At 44.7% G+C, this 23,862-nt stretch overlaps 1 protein-coding gene across 1 annotated transcript in view; it reads left to right on the plus strand.

Moving 5' to 3' along the window:
* Positions 1-23,862, plus strand: part of LOC118317076 (ERC protein 2-like) — a 140,329-nt gene that overhangs the window by 36,676 nt on the left and 79,791 nt on the right. Inside the window, exons 9-13 of the mRNA XM_047331126.1 lie at positions 10,075-10,212; positions 13,874-14,062; positions 19,038-19,079; positions 19,849-20,042; positions 20,377-20,382. Of these exons, the coding sequence (XP_047187082.1) occupies positions 10,075-10,212; positions 13,874-14,062; positions 19,038-19,079; positions 19,849-20,042; positions 20,377-20,382 (569 nt within the window). The remainder of the gene's footprint in view (positions 1-10,074; positions 10,213-13,873; positions 14,063-19,037; positions 19,080-19,848; positions 20,043-20,376; positions 20,383-23,862) is intronic.

Here is a 23,862-nt window from a genome sequence, read left to right on the forward strand (position 1 = left end):
CTTTTCGCTCACCCTGTCTTCGGTGCTATTCTCTCGCTTTTCTCTCAACCGCAAGAACAACACTGGCACTGCAGTGAGAAGCACATGAGGGGAAGTGCTTCATGTCGATAGAGAGGGCAAGAGGACATCACGCATCAGTGTTACATTAATCCAACATTGGCACACTGTGTGTGTGTCAAACCTCAATACCCTTGAGTCTTGACTGAAATTTTACTGCAGTTTCAAAAAGTAACTTCAGCCAAGGTTCATCAGGTTAGTCATCAGAAAATGATCAAACTGCACTGGCTTCGTAAACGTCGAGTGCTCTGACATTTGAACCTTTATGAGGATGTTGTAAGACACAAGTTATTAGGGCCTTGACTACTGCAGTGCACTTCTGGCAAAGCCTCCCCTCTTGCACAGTGAAACCCTCACAGATGGTGCGGAATGTGGCTGCACATCTGGTCTTCGATCGGCCTAAAAGGGGCACCTGTCATTTCGCGGCTCATCGACACTCTTGCCTGCAGAGCGACTTCTCGGTCTGAACCCACCTATTTGAATTCAATGGAGGGAACTTGTGTTCCTTTTCAGCCTCTGTGTTCCTCCGAGGGACGTCGTCTGGCATTTCCATTGGTCCCCCGATGGGGCAATATGGTACCAAATGCCATCAGAGCAGGGGTGTGCCCCTTTGTCTTCAGTCTCTGCTGCGACCACCTCCTCTCCTTTTCGACTCTAACGCCCTCACTTGCCTAACTAGCACAACTGTGCACTTTGGGTGAACTTCTTATGATCTTTAAGTAATTTTGGATGAAAGCATCTGCCAGATGAGTAAATGTTTAACAGTGACTGACAAACACAGATTCATTGTACCGTTTCTCTTCCAGGTGGGCGATTGTCTGTACAACAGCTGTATTTCTCAGAGATACTCACACAGTAGATTATTTCTTTACTGCATGAGTGTGAGCGTGTTTGTGATCTGATAGATCGGTGATGAGGCCACCAATGGCTTTCATCCTAATGGATTCCATCTGACCAATCACAGTGCAGAGTCATGGCTACAGATAAGCCCGCTGGAGCTGGGGAGGTTCCGGTAAACAGCCTGTAATAGCCCCCCCCCCCTTCTGCTCCTATCAGCAATCAGCCGAGGTTAATGGTGAGAGCCCGGGGCCGGCTGATTGGAGCCAGGCTACACATCAGTCAAGACGAACCCGGGCTACGGCCGTTCACGTCCATCTTCTGCCGACCACAACAGGCACGCAGACGAAATTGCACTTCAGTTCAAGGAATCAGAAATGTTTGATGACTCTCTGACTTGATGGAGAACTTGAACTTGACCTTTGTCCTGATAATGACTCAGAGCCATAACTCAGGATGACCTGGTGTGACCTCACCTGTCGGCAGTCCACTGTAAAAAGCGTTTCATACTTAAAGACCTCAGACAGGCACTTCAGGCCCTCTATAACACTCTCACGTGGAAGTGGGTCACAGTTTGACTCTTGATCTCCCATATGAACCATATGACTCGATGCTGTGTTTGACCCGTCTGGACCAGATCCCTGTAAAGCGAGGCTGGTTAGGGTTATAGTTACAGGTTAGTTCACAGCTGCTGTGGTCCCCGCAGGGTGGCCACATATGACTTTCTTTCTTTCTTTCTCTCTTTCTTTCTCTCTTTCTTTGTCGCAGATCAAAGGGCTCCCCTTCCCTCGCTCCAAAGAGGAGAAAAAGAAAAGAGTTAATACTAATGGCGCTGGGAGCAGAGGAATAAAGCGTCGGGGTAATTACCCAGCAATCACTGCAGCATTCCGCAGCTGAGGGGGGCAGAGATAGGGTCTTGAGCCTAAAGAGCGTGGACATGGATCAACTTGGCCGGCACACACACGCAGACACACTCGCGCTCACGTATACAGTCTAGCTCGCACAAGCGCAATCTGTCTTCATCGAACAGCTCGGGGTCTGCAGGAGGCTCTCCCTGCTCCAAAAACATAACTCGCCGTGGATTTCTCACTGTCTCTCTATCCTCTTTCTGTCTGGATCCCTTTGTATGTTGTGTGTGTGTGTGTGTGTGTGTGTGTGTGTGTGTGTGTGTGTGTGTGTGTGTGTGTGTGTGTGTGTGTGTGTGTGTGTGTGTCTAATTTATATGTATGAAAGCAGCAGAGGGTCTGTGTGTGAATGACTTTCTGGAGGAATGTGTGGGGTGAGGGGGAGGATGTCTGCTTGTCATGTGTCAAGGTGCTATATGCAGCACCCATTGCCTGAACCTGGCCCGACTTTCATAATAATCACTGCCTGATTTTGTGTGTGTGTGTGTGTGTGTGTGTGTTCCTCAAAGAACGGTACTCTATGTACAGTATAAGCCACACGTTAAAAAAATGCATTAAAACCACAGCCCACAACTAGGATGTGTCCGAACAGTTTTATTGCGGGGATTCTTTCACTTTTATTGATTAAAGTATCTTTAATTTATGCAGATTGACATTGTACTGTGGTTTTGGCCCAAATGCAAAATTGAAATCATACATAATCTTTAGCCTCCCGACCACCTTGCTGCTGATGGAATTCCTTGGCTCCCTCCTACTACAGTTGTGTGTTGTGTTTAATTTCACGTTTAATTTCATGGCACTTTTGTTTCACTTCTTTCATGTGGGATTCTAAAAATGAAATGATGTTAATGTTAACCGTAATTCTCTGTTAAATTATAACCTCGTGTGAATTAGGACCGCCGCTCGCACTTTGGCCGTGAAATAATATGCAATTGTTCTGGAGAACAGTTTTTAGTTTGACCTGTTTCCAGATCTTTTTGCTGCATTTCACAGTTTCTCACAATATCCACTTTTGTAGGTGTTCCTTGTCTCGTATGACAGAATTTTCAGAACTTTATTTCAGGAACGAGCGAGAACCTCATGTATCTGAACAAATTCAGTGACCCTTTATAAAACAACATTAAAACAAATGTATGATTAGTGATAAAGAGGCGTATCTTATGCGTTTGTGTGTGTTCAGTATATGCTTGTTTCTCTGTATGAGCTAAGTGTGTGTCTGTCTGCTTTTGTATATATTTATGTGCCTGTGTGTCGCATTCAAATGAGAGTGTGTGTGTGTGTGTGTGTGTGTGTATTGCTGATGGACACAGAGCCCCTCTGTATTTCTTAAGAGGCACTGGTGGTTAGGAGCAAAATGAATGTTGGGGCAATGGAGAGGAAGTATGCCGAAAGAATCAAAGGCCACGGTCGTAATCGGAGTGAAACCCGTAGAAAACCCTGTCTCTTTCGTTTGTTCCCTGCTCCATTTCATGACATTCTTTGGTTGTTGAGTAGGCGAAGACCTGCCTGTTTGGCTTGTCAACACTGGATGGTTCGGAGGCGAGACGTTTGGGAGGGAACGGCACAGTGGATTTAGACAGAAATGCCGACATGCTATGGCACACATGCGGGTGCACAATGGCACAACATATGTTAGTGTGCAGTTGTGCCCAGCCCTCTACTGCAGGCAAGTCTTTTTCCAACAGATCAAAGCACAGAAAAAACTCCTCATTCCTTAATCGAAGAGGCAGATTTTGCAACTGTTTTACACTCTTTGACGTGTACTGTATTCTTTTTCATTTCTGTTCTCCGACAGAAATAAAGAATGACTTCTACTTTTACTCATTTAGAAAAGTGTGTGATGATTTCAGAACCTTGACCCTCCCCTCTTTTCCCTCCCTCTCCCGGGCACCACTCGTCTTATGAAGTCATTGTGCTCCGTCGTTACGGTCGATAACAGATGAGTAATGACTCCTCGGGCAAAGGAGCATGACATCAGAAAGGTCATTTCAGGGGAATTGGGGAGAGGTGTCATTTTCTGCTTTATAAGGTATCTGTGTTGCATGTTGTTCCCCTATCATTCCCAAGCAGACGACTCAGTGGTTTTTAGAGATAGAGAAGGGTACTAAACTTTTTTTTCTGAAGAAAAGCTGGTTGTTCCCTTTTAGTAGCTATTTGTGCTTTGTGACATTTCTATGTTGAGCTGCTTATTCAAGGAATCGTCTTTCCTGAATACTACAAGTAAAATCTGAGAGCAGAGGGGGCTCTAGCTCCAGTGTGTCGCTCTGCTCCTCCAAGTGAAGATGTATGGCATCTCATATAGTTTACTTATTCAGAGAGCCTTTTGGGACTCCTCTGTGACTGTGTGCCGCACGGCTGCCCTCACACAGTGTAAGCATTGAAAACAAAAACACACCACCAACCCAACACTTTTTCATTTTAAACAACCTTGCGAGTCGTGCAAGCGAATGAATTGGCCCGTGGTAGCAATTTGCCACACGGGGGCGCCAGCTTACACATTATCACTGCTCCCACAATCGACCGGTGTTGCCCATGTTGGTTGCGTTTCACAGGCAGATACAGGGCGGCGGCGGCGGCGGCGGTGGTGGAACAGGGGTTAAATGAAGGGCAAGGCCACCCCCCTCCTGACACTGGAAAGGTCACTGTCGTCCCCGGGCCTCATGACCAGAGTGTGTTGTCTCTTTGAAGAGCCACAGCTGAGTGGAGGAAGTCCTTTATTAACCCGGGAATCAACAAGCTCTGGTGGCAGGAGATGAGAACACTATTCGCAGGTGTACACACACACGCACAAACATAATATGAATTCCAAGTTTAATATGTACATGCTTTACTTGGATCGCAGTGTGTGATTGTGGAGTACTTAGTAGCAGCAGTAGCAGTATGCGCTCTTTCATTAGGGTTTCTGTTTGACTGTGACCTAGATTTCTCTGGCGAAGTACACGCCATGTCACAACATATTGATCAGTTTGTGGTTGATGACCTCCTGTGCATTTGAATGTGGCTCTGTATGAGTGTGCGTGTGCGTGTGTGCGTGTGTGTGTGCATGTGTGTGTGTGTGCGTGTGTGCGTGCGTGCGTGCGTGCATGCATTTGCACATGCACACACACGTGTACGTGTCAGCGCCAGGATCTTTGGGTTTTACTACTGTCCCTGTCATATTTTCAGGGGCGATGACAAGCGCAGAAAAATGAGTGGCCTTTCAGAAGAGGGCGACCAATTATTGCTTGGTATTTTTATTGTTCCAAAAGAGTTTTAAAAATACAAATGATTGTATTTTTATGGTGGTCATGCGCCACGCTGGTCTCCCTTGAGCTCCGCAGAAAATGATTCTTCTCAAGGCCACAGAGTTCTGGGACTTAGTTTGGATGGAAGGCAGACGGGTCGACCGGGTTTGTGGTTCTGCTGCGGAACAAGCTGTTTTTAGGTCCCGATTTTTCGTCGGAGACACAGGGCCTGATAGCATTTCACTAACTTCTCTCCCACTACGTTAGAACTCAGCTTGTCCTAATCACGATCCTACTGTACAGACGGCCACCACAATGGAACAGCGAGTCTCACAATGGGTTTATGAGCCCACTGAGTAGAGAAGGGAAACAATCTTGTTTAGAACTATTCATTTTTTCCCCTTTATTTCAATTTATGACAGCTGTTGCCTTACACCCCCCCCCAACCCTTTAAATATTTGTCTCTTATTCTAGAAATAATAAATGGCACTTCATAAAGTTTTGTTCCACTAATATCTCTATGTATCACAGCCCAATTTTCATCCACTAATTTATTCTAACTAGTTGATAGATTATAAAAGCTCATTTGTAACCCGTCCTTGTTCCCATATCTTTTACATGTACAATATATATGTTTTCATTACCACACCGCTATGATTTTTAAAACCGTAGTTGCATCGGCCCCTCTGCATCTTTTTACAAAATTATGTCAATGATGAGTAGTAATTTTCCAAAAAGCATTTCAATGATGAAAAATCCCTTGTCATGAAATCTCGACAACCCACCAACCCTGGAAGTTTTAGATTTGAGACTGTTCAGCTGTAGTTAACTGTCATGTCAAGTCAAGGTCAGAGGAAGGTAACCGTGCATCAACACTCCCAAGTTTCAGGGGAACCTGGTCCCGTCCTATCAGCTCGTTGATAAAGTTATCAGAGTCAAAACAGTACGGTTGTAAACAGTGGGGAGCCATATGTGTGGGAGACGACCGAGACCGACGTCATGATTTCCCAAGGGGATGCACACGCGCTGAGACAGACAGTCCACACCGCGGTGCCTGGCCCACAGAGTCATGGTAGCTGCTTATCGTAGGTGGTCTGCTTCAGTGGGAGGTGTGTGTGGTTGGAGAATGGGATGACATATACACAGTGGTTTAATGATAAAAGCTTCTGTGTGTGTGCTTGCTCGTGTGTGTGTGCGTTCGTGTGTGTGAAGATATGATGGAGTAGAGTTGGAGGTAGCCTCATATACTGAAAGATAAAATGAATGACTGCTGTCCTCATCATAACAACCAGGCTACTGAAAGGGAGCCCCCCCTCTCACTGCAGCTGCCCTGTGCCTCGCCTGTCCACAAAAAGGCATTTCTCTTTCGGAGAGTGTGTTTTGACTTTGGGAATTCTGACAGAATTCTTTGCCCTCTTTCCCATATCCGTGTCTCAGGTGACTCATTCTCACCCCACCGCTGCAAGGTTTGAGTTGTGTTTTTTATGCACAATTTCACAGAAGGCCGAGCGGACGAAGCTAAATATTTCATCGCGTGGTTGTTATTCTGTGCGACCAGGCCAAAGCAAATTTAGGCCTGGTGAAGAATGTAATCATTTATCTAAGACCAGCGGCGACATGCTCAATCTGACCTGGAATAGGACTCTGTGGTGCCCATGGGGACAGGGAGCAAGAGTGTGCACGAGTGCATATGTAGATGTTTTTGTGCGTATTTAGAAAAACAGGGTATGTCAAGCTGCTGAGCTGCTGTAGCAGGCCTAACTAACTGTTATTTGGTTTGTATGTACTTCCTTCTTTGTTTATTGTTTATCTTGATAAGCATCACTATTGCTCAATGATGTGGTGGTCATGAATGTCATAATGAATGTTGCTTTAGCCCTCAAGTGCCCACTTCCCTTGGAAACCAAAGCTGATTTTTGAAGTCCGTAAGGGGCTGTATGTGAGAACGCAAATGTTGCTCAGAACATTGTGCGAAAACTTTTCCTGCCAGCCCCCAAGTGGTATTTCCACAAAATGTCAGAGTGAGCCCGTGTGAGAATACAGCAGGGAAATATCCGAAAAAAATCACAGCGAGCGAGTGGGCGTGTTGATGACGGCGAACAAAAACACAGTTGACTTATCGCCATGTCCTGCCTCGTGCATGCTCTCTCCAGATGGCACTGAATGTTCTGGAGATTTTCCAGTTGGTGTGAACGCATCTGACTCGAGCAATCCTCTGCTGTGCTCGTTTCGCATGTGAAAGACTATGTATACGTGCAAACTCCAGAAAATGGCCCAACCAAATTTTCCGTTCATGTCTGAAGACGGCTCATGTGAAAAGTCTCCAGCCCACTAACTCCAAACAAGAGAAACATTAGAGAATAAATCACGAGACCCACATCGCCCTCGCATCTCTCAGTCCCTCTCACAGCGTCTGCCCTAAAGTCCCATCGAACACACCCATGGCAATAATGAACTGCTGGGAATTTAATCTGACTTTGGTAGTGTGAAAGCTTTCCCATCATTCCCTGAAGTGTTTAATGTCCCCACCGCTTATGTGCGGCCCTATCAGAGCCTTTAGCTTGGTTGTGTAATGACTGTCATTAACCTATCAAGATTTGCCGAAGGGTACTGGCTGTATTTTCCCAAAGCCCCCCCCACCCCCCCCCCGCCCCGCCACTTTCCCCTTCATTTCTAAAACCAAGATGTCTCCTTTAAGTCCTTGCTCTTGCCCTCCGGGGAGCAGAGAACACCAAAGTCTACAGTCTAATTGGATTCATTTGTAAAATAGCTGTGGAGATTTGGACATTATCTATCTATGTACCCATGACTGGAATGTAGCTCATTCTCCCCACTGGACATTTTTTACCCTGTCATCATTTCAGTTGAAATGTGGTCTCTCGATGGCCCCGGGTGCTTTCCTTGTTTTTATTGGATTCTCATGTTCATTAAATAATGAATTCTTTTCAGTGCGTGTGTCTCTCTTTCGCATAACACATCCCTGATCTGAGAAAGGACCACTTGGGTCAAATATGGTATTAAAGTTTTGCACCAGTGACTGAATGGTGCTTTGTCTGTAGAAAAAAAACCCCGCTGAAGGAGTCTGAAGTAATGCTCAGTGCCAGTGTGTCGGAATCTCAGGGGTCCATCAACTCTTCAAATTGAACTAGCTGTAAATATGAACTCATCGTTGAAAAAGGAGTGTGAGCATAGAAGTAAAGATGAGCCACTAGCAAGTCGGCATGTCCTATCACCAGATGTGCCGTCCCTTTGTAACTACGCTAAATCATAATCTGCAGACGCAAGCTCTTTTAAAGTTTAAGTATTAGAAATCACACTGCAAATCATTTCATTCAACCTTCAATCAACAAAACAAATGAAACCTGTCCTGGAATTTAAAGCAAAGTTACAGACGGCTGAACAACAGTTTATCAGTTTCACGACTCAGTGTATGTCCAATATTTGCATAGTGACACGTGGTCGCTGGACAGGAACTAAGCACTACGTGCCCTTAGCAGCTAACGACATCCGTGGCCTTGTAGCGTTTGACACAATTTGACATTTTGCGGTTGCCTTTTATCGTGACCGGCATGAGGCACACCTGTGCAATGATTGTGCTGTGTTATCAGCATCTTGATATGCCACACCTCTCAGGTGGATAGATGATCTTGCCAAAGGGGAAGAGCTCGCTAACATGGATTTAAACACATTTGTGAACAAAATTTGAGAGGAATAACTCCCTACATCTCTTATTTAAACTCAATGAAAATGGGAGCAAAATCCAAACTGTTGCGTTCATATTTTTATTCAGTATGATTTGTAGACCTGGAGTTTCATTACATGTGCCGTGTCCTGTTCCAGCTACATCTGCTAGTGTTTTGCTTGTCACAGCTTGGGGGCCTTTTGTGCCTGTGTGAGTCCGTGTGTGCCTGTGAATGTGTCTTTATGTACGTTTGTGTTCTGTTTTGCAAGCGATCATCAGATAAAGGCTGTTGAACACCACAACTGGCTATTACGCCACCACTTTAGCGACACGAGGTTAGCCACAGAGGGGCAGATGCAGGGACACGGGCTGTATTTGAACGATCTACGCGCACGGTCATAAGCCCACGGTGCGGGTGCATTTAGGGCGTGTCCGAATCCACTTTTACGCTGGAAAAAAAAAGATTTGTACTTCATCTCGTACTTGGAGCAATCACTTTCTTCTGCCTCGAGATAGCAGGGCAACAATGAGTCTGAGCAAACCTCCTTTAAAGACCAACACACCCATGGGCACTCAGAGGGCTGCAAGTGCATTTGCTATTTAAACAACAAGGGCGCTTGACGGGATGATGACACGTGTCGGTCTGAAACTATATGTAGCATTTTGCTTTGTGCCGCTTGGCACCATGTATAAGATAGGACCCATGGTCCTGAAAGTAAATGGGCTGAAGTAACACTGAAGCTTTAAGCTGTAAGCTGTTAATAACTGTAAAAGTTAACCACCACTTTTTTTTGGACAAAAATCTGTTGGGGAAAAAAAGACACTTCACAAAATATTACAGGGAACGGTCGGGAAATATTGTGCTGCTTGTGATCATTGAAATTAATCAAACAAACAAAGAGGTGACAGGGACTTGGGGTCGATGGAAGCACTCCAGTGTCATGCTGTAGTCATTCTTAGCAATATAATTACCCTCTACTTTCCTTATGGATCCAATCCGTAATCGTCTTTACCTAAAGCCATATACAGTGGAGGCTTTCATTGCTGCTCATCTTTGAGATACCGGGCCGGAGTGGAAGACATTACAGCAGGAAATTGGAGAATGCAGCCAGAGGCTGCGAACACTATTCAGCATCTAGGTTCATCTTCTCAACGAATCAGTGGCCAATGGGATCGTTTCTGTTCGTGGTACTCTGGTCCTGGTATTGTGGTATTGTGGTGCATTGCACAGAATGCTTCTTAACCTTTCAGGTTCAAGTTGAACCTTTTCTCCCTTTGATTCTTTTATTCTTTGTAGTTGTTATGTGCTTGTTTCAGATTAATACGCTACTAACCTTGGCTCAATTTTTTTCTGCTTCTCTTTCTCCAGATTGAGAACCTGTTGGAGCAGTTAAAGGATAAGGACAAACAGCTGGCTGGGTTGAGGGAAAGGGTCCAGGGTCTCCAAACTGACTCCAGCAATACAGACACAGCCCTGACCACACTGGAGGAGGCTCTGTCAGAAAAGGTAACGAAACAAAGTGAGGGATGGGGGGGGCGGGGACATCGCTCTGTTGTTGGATGCATGGTGCGAGCAATGCTGTTGATGGAGAGGCCAAAACATGTTAGTCAGATGTTGACAATAAAAACTCACAAAGTGAAACCATTAGACCACCTCTTGGCCTGGAACGGTATGGAAATTTTTACACATTGAGGCACACTTGTCTTTCAGGAAGCTGGTATACGGTGTAGAGTTTAATTAAGTTGCATGCTTCGCTATGACTCACTGCCATAATTTACAGACACAGCCTTTTAATTTATAGACCTTGGACCACACTAGATGAGGTCCCGTCTGAAAACGGCAGGGGAGACAAGGAGGCACTGGTAGGAGGGAGGTCCAAGGTGAACATAGACAGAGGATTAGTCCCCGTCTGTAACTGCGCCAAACATGGGGAGGGAGGGGGTGATCTATAGAATTAGAGGAGGACAGGAGTTTTGAAAAGGGGGAGGGACGGAAGAAGGGAAACGCAGAATGGCAGAAGAGGCAAAGCACTGATGGAAGAGGTGGCCTCAGAATTGAGGGAGGCAAAGGTCAAGGAATGCAAGGGTGGAGACAGAGTAAGAAAAATGAGTTACTTCTGCAAAGACATATGAAAGAAGAGAACAAAAAACAGAGCTGGAAATACATCTACAAAGAAACATGCAGGGATTGAATATTCAATAACGGGCAACACAGCCACAAACAAACACGCAACGGTCACAAAGTAAGAGAGACAATGCAGACATGATGTGATGTTACATTTCAATGGAAAATGTACATTCCCTGTCCAGAGTTATTCAAATGATATCAAGTTTGTATATAACTCCATTGTGTAGACTATGTATAGTTTCTTATTGCTGAACAACAATGTGGTTGAAGGTGAACTACGCGGACTCACTCCACATGGGCGGACAGGCGAGTCGATAGACTGGATGTTGGTCGTAAACATTCCCTGTTTGTTGTTTTCTGGCAACCCGGGAGAGCAGCTGGTCTCCATAAAGCCTCACCTCAACACAACTGAGCTGGCAATGCCGGCACAAACACTAAAAGATGAATGGCCAGACCGGGCCCAGTTTGGTGTTTTGTTTTCAGGGAAACGCACCGCGTTTAATCGCACAGGTCATTTACCCAATAAAACCGTGCTGATTTTCCAGTATTACTGGAGATGTGAGTACTTTCAAGAAGCTGGAATTCTGATGCAAATTCTTGCTTTGAATAGTGGTGGGGGTTTTTTCCCCCTGGTCTACACAAGCCTTTGGCGATGTGTTTATGGATTTGCACTCATGGTTGCAGGGTGCCAGCGATTTGTAATTGAAGACAGGCTTGAACACGGGACAGATTTGATGTTATAATATACTGACCATGACCATGGAGATGTCAAACCCCAGTCTGGAAGTGTATACACGCTACCTTGAAGTGACTGGCAAGGTTTCAGAGTGACTCCATCTTGCTTAGCCTGGTTGCATGTTCAAAGTTGTTGCTAGCGCACATTTGTTGGTGCTGCAGTCTGAAAAATGATTGCAGCGCGGGCTAAAAATGGTTTCCCATTCGCATGTTTGTTTGTACTGCAGGCAAAAAGATGGATGCCGGTTTACATTTTGTTGGCACCGGCTGCTGGTTAAGAGTTTATAGAGTTCCCACTTAGGGCATATTTGGATGTCCAACAGTAATGCTTCTTCTCCAGCGGCTGCCACAATTTTATGCGGCCCAATGTGCATGCAGTGTAAATGTGTACATGTATGCCTCTGTATTTGTTATCACGTGTTTCTGATGTAACATTAGGCCATTTTGCAGAGCAAACCTCCTGTGGTAGCATTCGAAAAACCAGGTCAAAGTTTCAACTCTGAGCATTGCAATCTCTGTACAGGAGATACGATATTAGAGTCAGTTAACAATGTCTCCATATCAAAAAATGTTTTACTCTGTTGTTACACAATGCTTAGTGCTTTAACACCTCTCATTGGCTACTTGGAATCAGACACAGGAACGTTCTTAACGGCTGTGTGTCTGTGTTTATCGCTGCCGTATTGGGCTATTATTTCCATTGATTGTGTTGAATTTTAGTCTGTTGAATCACTTCAATCAAGGATCCTTTTCCATTGTATTCACACACTTTTTTCTATTGTGGATGACTTGTGTTTCGTTTCGTTTGCAACATACAGTCAGATACAGCCCATTGATATTTCATTCCCCCACTTAATATGATGCTTTATCACCTAAATGTGTTTTGGTTACTGACAGACTTTGAAATAAAAGGCATTATGGCACAATAAACTGTAAATCTCTTTCCGTGTCGGCCCATTTGTTTACCCAGAAACCACTTCTGATGCAGGCCTATATATTACTCAGCTGCGATGAGGCGAACGTTTGGCGAGGCTTTTCAGACATTGTGGTCAACGCAGGGTGTGTGTAATGTGTTTACAAGAGCGCGTGTGTGTGTTGCTAATCACACACCCTGTCACAAACCTGCTCTCGGAGCCAGTCGCTCGCCACAGTGCTGTGGTTCTAATTAACAGGCCGGGGCATTGTGCCCGTGCCGGGCCCTGCTCTTTGGTGTATGTGTCTGTGTGTGTGTTCTTTTTGTGTGTCGCTTTCTGTGATGTTATGAGCGCTCCACACTTAAGCCTCATAGAGGCAGGTTTTATTATCACATTCTGGTCTCATTCCCTAAACCCCAAACATCCTTGAGATTTTTCATAATGTGGGGAAAACACCCAGGACCTATTAGCCATGTGGTCTCTCTCTCTCTCTCTCTCTCTCTCTCTCTCTCTCTCTCTCTCTCTCTCCTTTGCCCACTATGCAGTGTGTTACTGTGCCAGGTCTAGTTAGTGGTTGTATTTGTCCAATAACCCAGGGGTTTAAAGCTGCCAATCATGTAGCGATGCCACGTCGTAAAGCCTTGTTGCCGAGCTGTTCTGTGTGCCTAAATAAACACCTGAATAAACACCTTGATAATCACTTCGGTCCACACCTAAACACACACACACACACAAACACACACACACACACACACACACACACACACACACGGCTTAACACACATCTTCTACACACACCTTGCATGCTCCGCCACCCATGGCGCGGACCTGGTCTCAGGCCAATGCCCAGAGCCATGGTTCTCCTGTCGTCCACTGCGATTAGAGAATAGTGAAAAATGATGATGTAAACATTCCAGCTTGGTTCATCAGTAGGCAACGTGGAGTTGTTAGGAAGTGATCTACAGTGCTGTCCAACCCATTCTCTATAAATCTGTCTCTGTCCCTCAACCCTTCTCTTCCTTTCTCTCTCCGCTCTACTTGGCTCTGACCTCCTCGTGTCCCTAACATTATTTATTATATTTGGCACGTGATATGATATTAATATTTACTTATATATTATTTATGACAGCCATTTTTGAGTTTGTCTTTGGCCGCACTTGGTGATCCTATTCAGCAAGAGACTGTGCCGAATTTTTCAATAATGATAGGGAGGAACTGTAATCACACAGCGCTGACAATCTGTTGCACGTTGGACACTAAACAAGATCCATTTCATATCATATTATAGATGTGGACAAGTCTTTTTATGCAGATAATAGCTATCAAGGCCTTTACCATATTCCTACTCACACTTCTTGCCAAACTCTCTCTCTTTCCTTTTACAATCGCAGGAGCGAGTGATTGAGAACCTCCGGGAGCAGAAAGAGCGGGAGGACAGGGCTCGGCTGGAGGAGTTGGAGCAGATGAGGAAGGAGAACCAGGAGCTAAAGGACAAACTCTCGGCCCTGCAGCCTCAAAAACTGCTGCAGTGCCAGACCACAAACCCCAGCCTGACCCAAAACCAGAGACCTGAAGGAGAGGTGAGTGTGGAATGTTTTGACGCAGTTACAGTATCTTAGGAAGGGATGTTATGTAGATAAGAGTGTCTGTAAGTGGGCGGTATGCAGAGTTTGGGTTATTTGTAAATATCTTTTCGTTATTGCAATCTGAAATATCCAAAGCAATACATAACTCTCGGTTGAAACAGTGAGCAAGTCGGTACAAGAATTATGCACAACAACTCAAAATTGCTAGTCTGGTATGTGTGTGTGGACTGCAAACAAACAGCCATTTATATTTCATCATTAACAGGTTTGCACATACTGCGCCACTTAACTGAGCCCAGACACAAAATCTGATTTCACTGATATCATAAATCAAATGATGAGTATCTTTCTCAAAACCCCTTAGCTGTTGAATTCTTCAAACAAACATCTGAGACTTTATAATTTTTTTTTATTGTACAAAAATAATCAACTTTTACAAGCAAGACATTGTAATATGCTACTTGTACCCTGTATTTACTCTGCGAACATCTATAGTAATAGCAATCCCCCTCTCGTACCTCCCTGTGAGCATCCACAATATTGTTAGCAACTCCCTAGCAAAGGGCCTGCCTGCACTTCGTCCCATGGGATAAAAGGATGAATTAAGAGAGAATGATTTATGGACGTAAAAGATCCCTCCATCCCTGTTCAGGAGCCAAGTCAGAGGCCTCGCTGTCTTTTTTCTCTTTCTTTTTCCTATCCCAGGCTTACAAGCCAGGACAGACGCTCGCCCTGCCAGAATTTATGAGAATGTTTTCTTTTATGCTCATAAAAAAGCATGCACACATCTCATTCCTGTGAAATGATATCTTGTTGAACGTTGACGCGGCACCACATGAAAGGGATAGCGGCTCAGGCACTCTCTGCAGCGAGCAGATTCACACTGCGACAGAAGTGTTGCCATAGTTCGACTGTTGTGTTTACTCGACAGCAATAAGAGCTGTTGTGTAAATTCACAGATTCTCCAGAAAGACTGATGATGATGTATGTGTGTGTGCGCGCGCGTGTGCGTGCGCGTGTGCATGTGCATGTGCGTGTGCATGTGCATGTGCATGTGCATGTGCATGCATTTCTCTCTTTCAGCCCGCGCATAAAAATAACTGTTGGTGTATGTGTGTGCGTACATGTGAGTGTCTGCATGTGTAGGGCCGGTTGTGGTGCACGGACTCTGACAGCTTGTGAGGCTGTACTGCTCAGCAGGTCAGAGGTCAACTGACTCTCGGGCTGAGATTGGATTCTGATCAAACTGACCAAACACACATTCACACTTCTGTCAGCCAGCAAATGACACAATCGCAAACTGCTGCATGTACTTCATCTGTAAATACTGCAGCACTGCTAAATCAGATTCCAAAACCCTGTGCATTACACAGCGACAGCTCCAATCAAGGTGTAGGTGGCAGGAATCCAGCTCAAATCCAAGTCTGATTACTGTCAAACAATACAAATAACAAAGACCGTTCCAAACCCATACTCTTCTTTGCAACCACTGCAATCCTTGGTCTCCTGGTGAATTTGCTGCGTCCTCACGCTGAAGGTCTTTCGGTTGCTAATCTCGATCAATGTGGTGCAGTGGACTGCCAACAGGAGTCAGGAATGCAGATGTACGGGTCATCTTCCACCGTATGCTGAAATCCAACCCCTTCAGATTAAACCTCGACACGGCATACTAGCACCTCCTTAAATTTCTGAAAATGACAACAACAACAACAACAACAAAAACAACTTCAACAATCGCAATGAACACGCTTTTTTTCCCCTTGAGGGTTTCACCTTTTTGAGTTTGAACACACGTGTTGTAAGTTGCTTGGGGCAAAAGTGTAATTGTGGTCTAAGAGTACAAAAGGAAGAAACATTTGGCATGAAGAACATTTTCACTTGTAGAAACTATGCAGGAAAATGTGTTTTATATTAAATTGAATAATTGTCAAGCAAATTAGCGGAATGCAGTACTTCTTGCTACTGTCACATGTTAATACTACAAGAATATTGCTGTCATTGTTAAAGTTGTCGCATTTCAACAATGTCGGCTTTTGAGGAAAGCAACACATTTTTCAACCTCCAAAACAGACCTCATATAAATGTTAATATTAATCTCATGGACTCATTTAATATTAATCAAACCCCCCCCCCCATAAAAAACTGCTTGACAACACTGATATGTAGCCTCTCAAGCAGATGTGGAGTTTGTGTTTGCCCTACACTCAGGTCTCGTACACACAGTGGCTCTCTCACTGTATCTGTTTGTATTACTGACTCAGTCGAGCTGTTAGCAGAACTTTTTATCTTGACCCAAGAGCTCCGTCTGCTTCACTGCATCATCATCCTCTTCCCATAAAACAGTATTTGTTGATTCCGAGGGTTAATAAAGGACGTCTGGAACTAAACACCAACGCTTCAAAGGGAAAGACCGTAAAGAACCCCGGGGGAAGACAGTGACCTCTCCAGTGAGGGTTATTTCAGAGCAGTCAGGAGGCTCCACGCCTCGAATGACTCCTGAGTTCTATTCAAAAGGCAGTTTGGTCTTTTTAAACCGCGATGGAAGATAAATTGTAGCACTTAATCTTGTCTTTATTTTGTTGTTGCATCTTCCTTTTCCATTAATTTCCTTTTTTTCATTTTGATGAAAATGCGAAGATAGGTAGAATCAGACCTTTGCACTGAGAGAGACCCATGTTACAAGCTTGAATGCAGTCATATCTATACAGAGACAACAGTGCAGAGCCTGGTGGCCGCACATATTTAACTTATTTGTAATATTTACACTTGAGAAGAGAAGAGAAATTCCCAGGAATGATAATAATAATTTATCTGACCATATATGTAACCGTATCTTTACTGGCCTTCCCCCTCCTGTCATAATATCTGCCTGCCTGCCTGCCTGCGTGCGTGCGTGCGTGCGTGCGTGCGTGCGTGTGTGTGTGTGTGTGTGCGTGTGTGTGTGTGTGTGTGTGTGTGTGTGTGTGTGTGTGTGTGTGCGCGTGCGCCTGTCTGTCTGTCTGTCTGTCTGTCTGTCTGTCTGTCTGTCTGTCTGTGTGTGTGTGTGTGTGTGTGTGTGTGTGTGTGTGTGTGTGTGTGTGTGTGTGTGTGTGTGTGTGTGTGTGTGTGTGTGCGCGCGTGCGCCTGTCTGTCTGTCTGTCTGTCTGTCTGTCTGTCTGTCTGTCTGTCTGTCTGTCTGTGTGTGTGTGTGTGTGTGTGTGTGTGTGTGTGTGTGTGTGTGTGTGTGTGTGTGTGTGTGTGTGTGTGTGTGTGTGTGTGTGTGTGTGCGTGCGTGTGTGTGTGCGCGTGCACCTGTCTGTCTGTCTGTCTGTCTGTCTGTCTGTGTGTGTGTGTGTGTGTGTGTGTTACTCACTGTTGGAAAATAACAAACTCTGTTCCACTTAGGACTAATGCATTTTGTGCTAGTTAAGATTGGGTATGATTTTTGAGTATTGGGGGCTAGGTGTAGAGGTAATGGTTTGAGGACATGGTAAACGATGATTGTCCTTGCCATGCCAGAAGTTTAAGTGTTGCCTTGTTTGTGTGCACGAACAGTGACAAGCTTATGAGGGCTACTAAGGTCATATGCTGGCACATATATTCAAGACTGGCCAGTCAATCCATGGACACACACGCTAGCTGTGTCCCAATCCTGGGGCCACCCCCTTCGGAGGACGCGGTCTATGAGGCCGGCGAAGGTTGGTGGCCTCTGTCGGCCTCGTAGACCATGACGGCCGAACCAAAATGAAGCGGTCTGGTCTACAATGGGTTTCACTCCTGCCATCGCTTTCGTTTTCCACCCTTACCGCTCTCGCATAGCAATGGAACTGCAGTTGCCCAAAATTCGTCACTCGGGCGCAATGTGTCCTGGGATAGGTTGGGCTGGGAAGGCTCCATCCACTGGATCCTCAGTTGATCTGGAATGGAATGACTCATTTGTCGGCTGTACTCTCTTATTACACAAGTGCATGTTCTGCATACACAAATGTGTGAGCAGGACACAAGTAAAATAGACCCATGGTCTAAAATAATGTAGCTATTTACATTTTGAATGTACAATTTGCACATTTACAGATGCTAAGCTCTCTCATTATGCATGTTTCAATCTAAAGAGCAAGACATTTAGCAGTGCGCCGTATGCCATGCAAGGCAAACTTGTGCATTTTTTTTATCTGGAAGGTTTGTGATAAGTGGTTTGAAGGATTCATTTGCTCAGATTGGCTAATAGTTAACAGACACTCCTTGTTTTTCTTTCTAATGACACACTCGTGTAGAGCTACTTGTACTGTCCCAGACTTATGTAGACCTGACAATAAATTATCCAGTGTGTGTGCGCGCGTGTGTGTTTGTGCGCGCACTTCATGATGTTTAAACCCGTGGCCTCCGCTGTCTCAACAAGTTAAACAATCTTCACAAACACAGTCGACAGAGAGGTAGAGACCAAAAGAAAGAGGGAGAAGTTGAGTGGTAGATAATTCTAGGTTACAAACTTCCTCTGAGATATTTTTCTCAGAGAAGAAAGAATTCATCAGTGGGGTATTATTTTTTCAACATTTTACTTAGAAAAAAAAAAAGGAGATGTTTGGTGGTCTCATAAAATCGCAGCCAAACAGAGGGAGACAGTAATTTTATAATGATAATGACTGAAGTCAAAACTCCACATGAAGGACACCCCCGGGGAGGCAACTGATAGAAGCAAACCACAGAAAAGCAGGCAGCGGTGGAACCGGAGGGGGGTGATGAAGGGATGAGAGCGGATGAGGGTACAGATTGGTTCTGCTCCAACTAGATTGTGACCCTGACCACATATGCAGGATTGACTTACCTTTTCAAAGCAACCCTCGTGATTTGATCTCACATCTGACCCTGTGTTACAACCGCTCAGGCCTATGCGATGTACAAAAATAATATTTCTAGACTAGACAATATTTGGTTCTTATACTTCTTATTTTTTCTTTCCATCTGTCTAACCTTTTGTATTATTTTCAAGGTGAAAGCCAAAGTAGATGGGCTACCAGCAGTAAGCCCCACGGTAGGTTCTTTGTCATTTTTTGCTTCTTGTTTGTGTGTGTGTGTGTGTGTGTGTGTGTGTGTCTGCGTGCGTGTGCAGAGGCCATTTTAGGACGTCCCCAGCTAAGGTTGTCTAGCTCAGATCTCTGTTGCCAGATTTGGCTTAACTTTAATCAGTCTGAGCTGTACTTTGTTACGCATAGCTCATCACGCATCAGCCCTGTCTGTCCTTTGTCATTTTCAGCTGTACTTACCAAACGTACTATACTCTCTGCATGTTAGCAATGTAGCATACCAACTTATACCAACCTTATACTAATGTGTTTGTGTGATTTTGATGCTACAGTACCTCATTTCTTTCACGCTACGTTGACCGTTCCAGTCGAACTGGGTTGAGTCTCATCACTGTTAAATATACAGTACAGTGTGTATTGAAGGTTTATGTTGAGGGTGCACATTTTTTTTGTATTTAATAGTTAACTGAAAGTCTTATTTTGCACAAATGATTGGAAAGTAATCTGCAGCTTGCTCATGAAGACTTCAGAGTTATTGAATCTTCTGACAAAGCACACCTAAGGCAAATGGATGTTGAGTTGACCATGACGGATTGCAGTTCAGACCGAAAGTCTGACAGTGATTTTATCAAACGGCACTTGAAATGCTCCTGAAGTCTGAGATGTCCTAGATTTTGAAACTGTTCTTTGTTACCAAATCCTAATATGATTTATGCCGTACATTCTGTTTTTATCTTAATGAATCCACCATTTCCAACCCCCCCCCCCCCCCAAAAGACCCAAAACACAGAAGAAGCAGTCAGGAAGTGTCCAGACATCACAGATCGTCTGAGGCTTCTGGAGCAGGAAGTGGCCCGCTACAGGGAGGAATCCGGGAAGTCGCAAGCCGAGGTGGCGAGGCTGATGACCGCCCTGAGGGACGCTGAGACGGACAAATCGTGCAAAGAGAAGAACATTTCTGACCTCCAGAGGTGAGGGTCAAATATTCTGTGACGTCCATTCCTATCACAAGAGCCCATCTGGGTGTCCTCAGAAAGCCGTGTCCTTCCATACGACACGGCCGGATCTTTGGCGGATCTCGATTCATTCCTATCTGCTCTATTTATAAAGGAGTAATCCACGAGACATAAACTGTGGAGATTGTGTCCTCCTAGCACTTGAAACCACTTCCATGTTGTCATGCTTTTTGCCTGATGTAATCACACTTCTATAAATGAATGCTGTGGCCCACACGTATATGCATGTGTTGTTTATAATCGTTTTGCCTAATGTCTTATCATTCTTTCTGTGTAACAATGTCTGCAGACCCGGGTAAGTAGCTTTTAATGTGTTAGTGTTAAATGTACCATCACAATACCACCAACACTGTCCAAAGCCATTACTCTTGACATCGTGCCATGACTGTTGAGCAGATCTAAACTTCTCCAGGTATTAAGTTGGAAACCGGGGCTTTTTGGCTCAAATCTGATTCCCAGAAAGCTCCGATTTGACTATCCCAGTGGGATGGTTAACGCACAGTGCATTTACCCCCAAACTATCACGTTCCTCATTCCTGTTTCGGCAATAACACAATGAGAGATTTTTATACGTTTCCTGATTTATATGACCGGAGACAGATCACTTCTCTTCAATTGCATTGACTTCTGCAAAGCTTCTTCACATTTCATTGCTACCACGAGTGCTGTCATGTGTGTTTTCCTCATATCATACGCACCTTAAATGACATGTGTTTGTGTGTGTTTTCACATGTCTGTACACTCATTTTATAAGCAACTGTCTTTCTGTCTTTGCATTGTTGTAAATGCATGAGTGTGTGTGTGTGTGTGTGTGTGTGTTACTGAAAATGCCAGGCAGGCAGCCAGCGGCATGCCAGTAGGAGGTGGTGTATCCAGCCCAGACACTGGTTGTTTATACTGCTCTATTTATTACTGCTACAGTGATACTCAATTATCATCTGATTTATGAATTGGCAAGGTGTGTGTATGTAGCCAAATGAGGGGTTGTTTAGTGCCAACGTAGACGCATGTGAGAGTTTGCGTGCATGTGTGTTTGCAAGCGTGTGTTTTTGCGTGCGCACACGCGCGTGTGTGTGAAAGAGAAGCAAAGAAAGATGCATGTTTTTGTATGAAGTCGTTGTCAGACATGAAAATGTCCTGAAAATTGGGTCCTGACATTGACTTTCACATCAGCAGGCGATTGTTCGAGTCAGACGCGTTCACACCAACAGGGACATTTCTGGAACATTCTTTGGCGTCTGGGTGTAGAGCATGCAGGAGGCAGGACGTGAAGATAATCCCGCTTCGGACAGCAGTGTGTCCGTTGACAGTCATCAACACGCCCACTCGTTCACTGTGATTTTCCTGCTGTGTTCTCGCATGGGCTCACTCTGACTTTTTTTTTTTACTAGAGGGCTGTCAGGAAATGTTCCCGAAAATGTTGAAAGCAACATTTGCAATCTCACCTACAACCCCTCCAGAAAAGTTCAGGAAAATCTCTGGACGTTTGTGGTTGTTTTTGAACTATAAAAGCATTTATAGTTATAATTAAAGTTATAGTTAGCTGCATTCTGGACTGTATTCATACAAGGTTTTTTCTAACCTTATCGACCACTTTATACGATAAAGCACTTTTGTGTTTATAACGTAATAAATCACGTTCACCCATTCACACAATTCAGTCACAGTTGGCACAGCCGTCGGGGGCAATCTGGAGATTCAGTGTCTTGCCCACAGCCACTCTTGAGCCAAAGCCCAGTGTGTCTGCATGTGTAGATTGATAGTGGTAGTGGTGTCTCTGTTGGTTGATTTGCCAACTGCAGAGAAGAAGCCACGAGTGTAAAAAAAATGAAAAATGTATGTGAGAAGAACAATTTTCTTTTTTTAACACACATTGGCTCCATCAGGTGTGTTAACGCTTGCTACGGTTCTGAATGGTTTGGACTGAATCTGGATGAGCTGCAAGAACTGGGTCCAACACAGTTTCCTGCCTCATTCATTACCCGTTTTACAGACTCTCCACTCTGGCATGGAAACCGTGTGCTGAGTCAAACACTGTGGGAGTACGAGCATCAAGTATAACAGGGCGACGGCAGCTCACGCAGAGTTTGTTCAGACTCTCTGTGTACGTGTGTGTTTGTGCGTCGTGCCTCCACCTTTACATCTTCAGGTGTATGCAGCCCACAACATGCAGCCGTCACCAGAGTGTGCGCATGTGTGTGTGTGTCAATCTGGGCCTTTGTTCTCTGGATCAATCCCTGGAAGAGTTTATTTTCCCTCTCAGCATGTCCATCTTATCAGGCCTGCTGTCTTATCAGTGTCAGACAGTCACTCATATCAGTCCGACCCCTCGCCTCTGGTCAGCGCCCAAGGGTCGGAGGTCAAATGCGGGTCAGCCGCAGGTTATCAGAGGACGAGAACAATGCCACTGTAAACACTCATAGATAGTTCAATATCATAATGTAAGTGACGTACACAATGTGTGTCTGCAGTGGAGATAAGTACATCCAGCCACAGTTCTCTTGATTTGATTTAACACACTATACCTTCAAATATATGTGTGTGTGTGTGTGTGTGTGTGTGTGTGTGTGTGTGTGTGTGTGTGTGTGTGTGTGTGTGTGTGTGTGTGTGTGTGTGTGTGTGTGTGTGTGTGTGTGTGTGTGTGTGTGTGTGTGTTTATACACATGTGGTGTATGACAGCATGGGCGGACGGGTTTCTGTGCGCTGATTGGACTTCTGTTTCGGAGTGTGCGAGATGTGTCTGGGCAGAGGATGAATGTCTTTTTAATCAGACTGTTTCTGTTGGAACTCGGTCAGGCGGCCTATTAACCACTATGTGGAGAGAGAGAGAGGAGAACAGATGAGGAAATAGACACTTTCTCATCCAGTTGGCAAAGCAGCAAAGAGAGTCAAAGATGAATGCAGTCGACAGGTCATTGTAATAAATATCTTCCAGCACAGTGGAGAATCACTCCGCTATTTCACTGCTTAGATCTCCCAGTGATCTTCTGCATGTCATCAGTAATAACATTAGGTAGTTTATGGTTCATGTTTTCTTTTCCTTTCATGTGTGTAGGTGTAACTCAAAGCTAATCTGCCTAAGTGATCAGTGACACTGAACAGGTCCGCATCTGCATCAGCTGCTGATACCCATGCCAATTGTTGGATTTATTACAAAGAGCTCCGAAAACCATGGGTAGTTTCTCTTGGAGCTGTTTGTGTGGACAAAAAAGTTTAATAGCAACTTAGTGTTGTTCCTGCGTCAGGTTTTGACAGCTTATGTTGTTGGTAGCATTGAAACGTGCAAGAGAAAGAATTTCACAAAAGTTGTTCTGATATGGAAAATGCTTTATTATTATTATTATTATTATAATTATTATTATTACTCACAGTGATGTTAGGGCTAAACTTTAAAAGAAAATACACCTAACTCCAAGTCTCATCATATCACAGACGTGGTAAGCACTGTGGTATGTAAGGGAGGGTTTCAGGAAAAGTGCGTGTGTGTGTGTGTGTGTGTGTGTGTGTGTGTGTGTGTGTGTGTGTGTGTGTGTGTGTGTGTGTGTGTGTGTGTGTGTGTGTGTGTGTGTGTGTGTGTGTGTGTGTGTGTGTGTGTGTCTAGGGTGAGACTGAGGAGAACACATGATGGTAACGAAGTTGTCTGTTGCCTGAGAGGAACCAATTTTGTATTCACAAACACACACACACACACACACACACACACACACACACACACACACACACACACACAGTTAGCATGCTCACCAAAACACACATACAGTAGCCTCCAAAGTTG

Source organism: Scophthalmus maximus, chromosome 3, assembly GCF_022379125.1.
Source record: "Scophthalmus maximus strain ysfricsl-2021 chromosome 3, ASM2237912v1, whole genome shotgun sequence".
NCBI classification, from domain to species: domain Eukaryota; kingdom Metazoa; phylum Chordata; class Actinopteri; order Pleuronectiformes; family Scophthalmidae; genus Scophthalmus; species Scophthalmus maximus.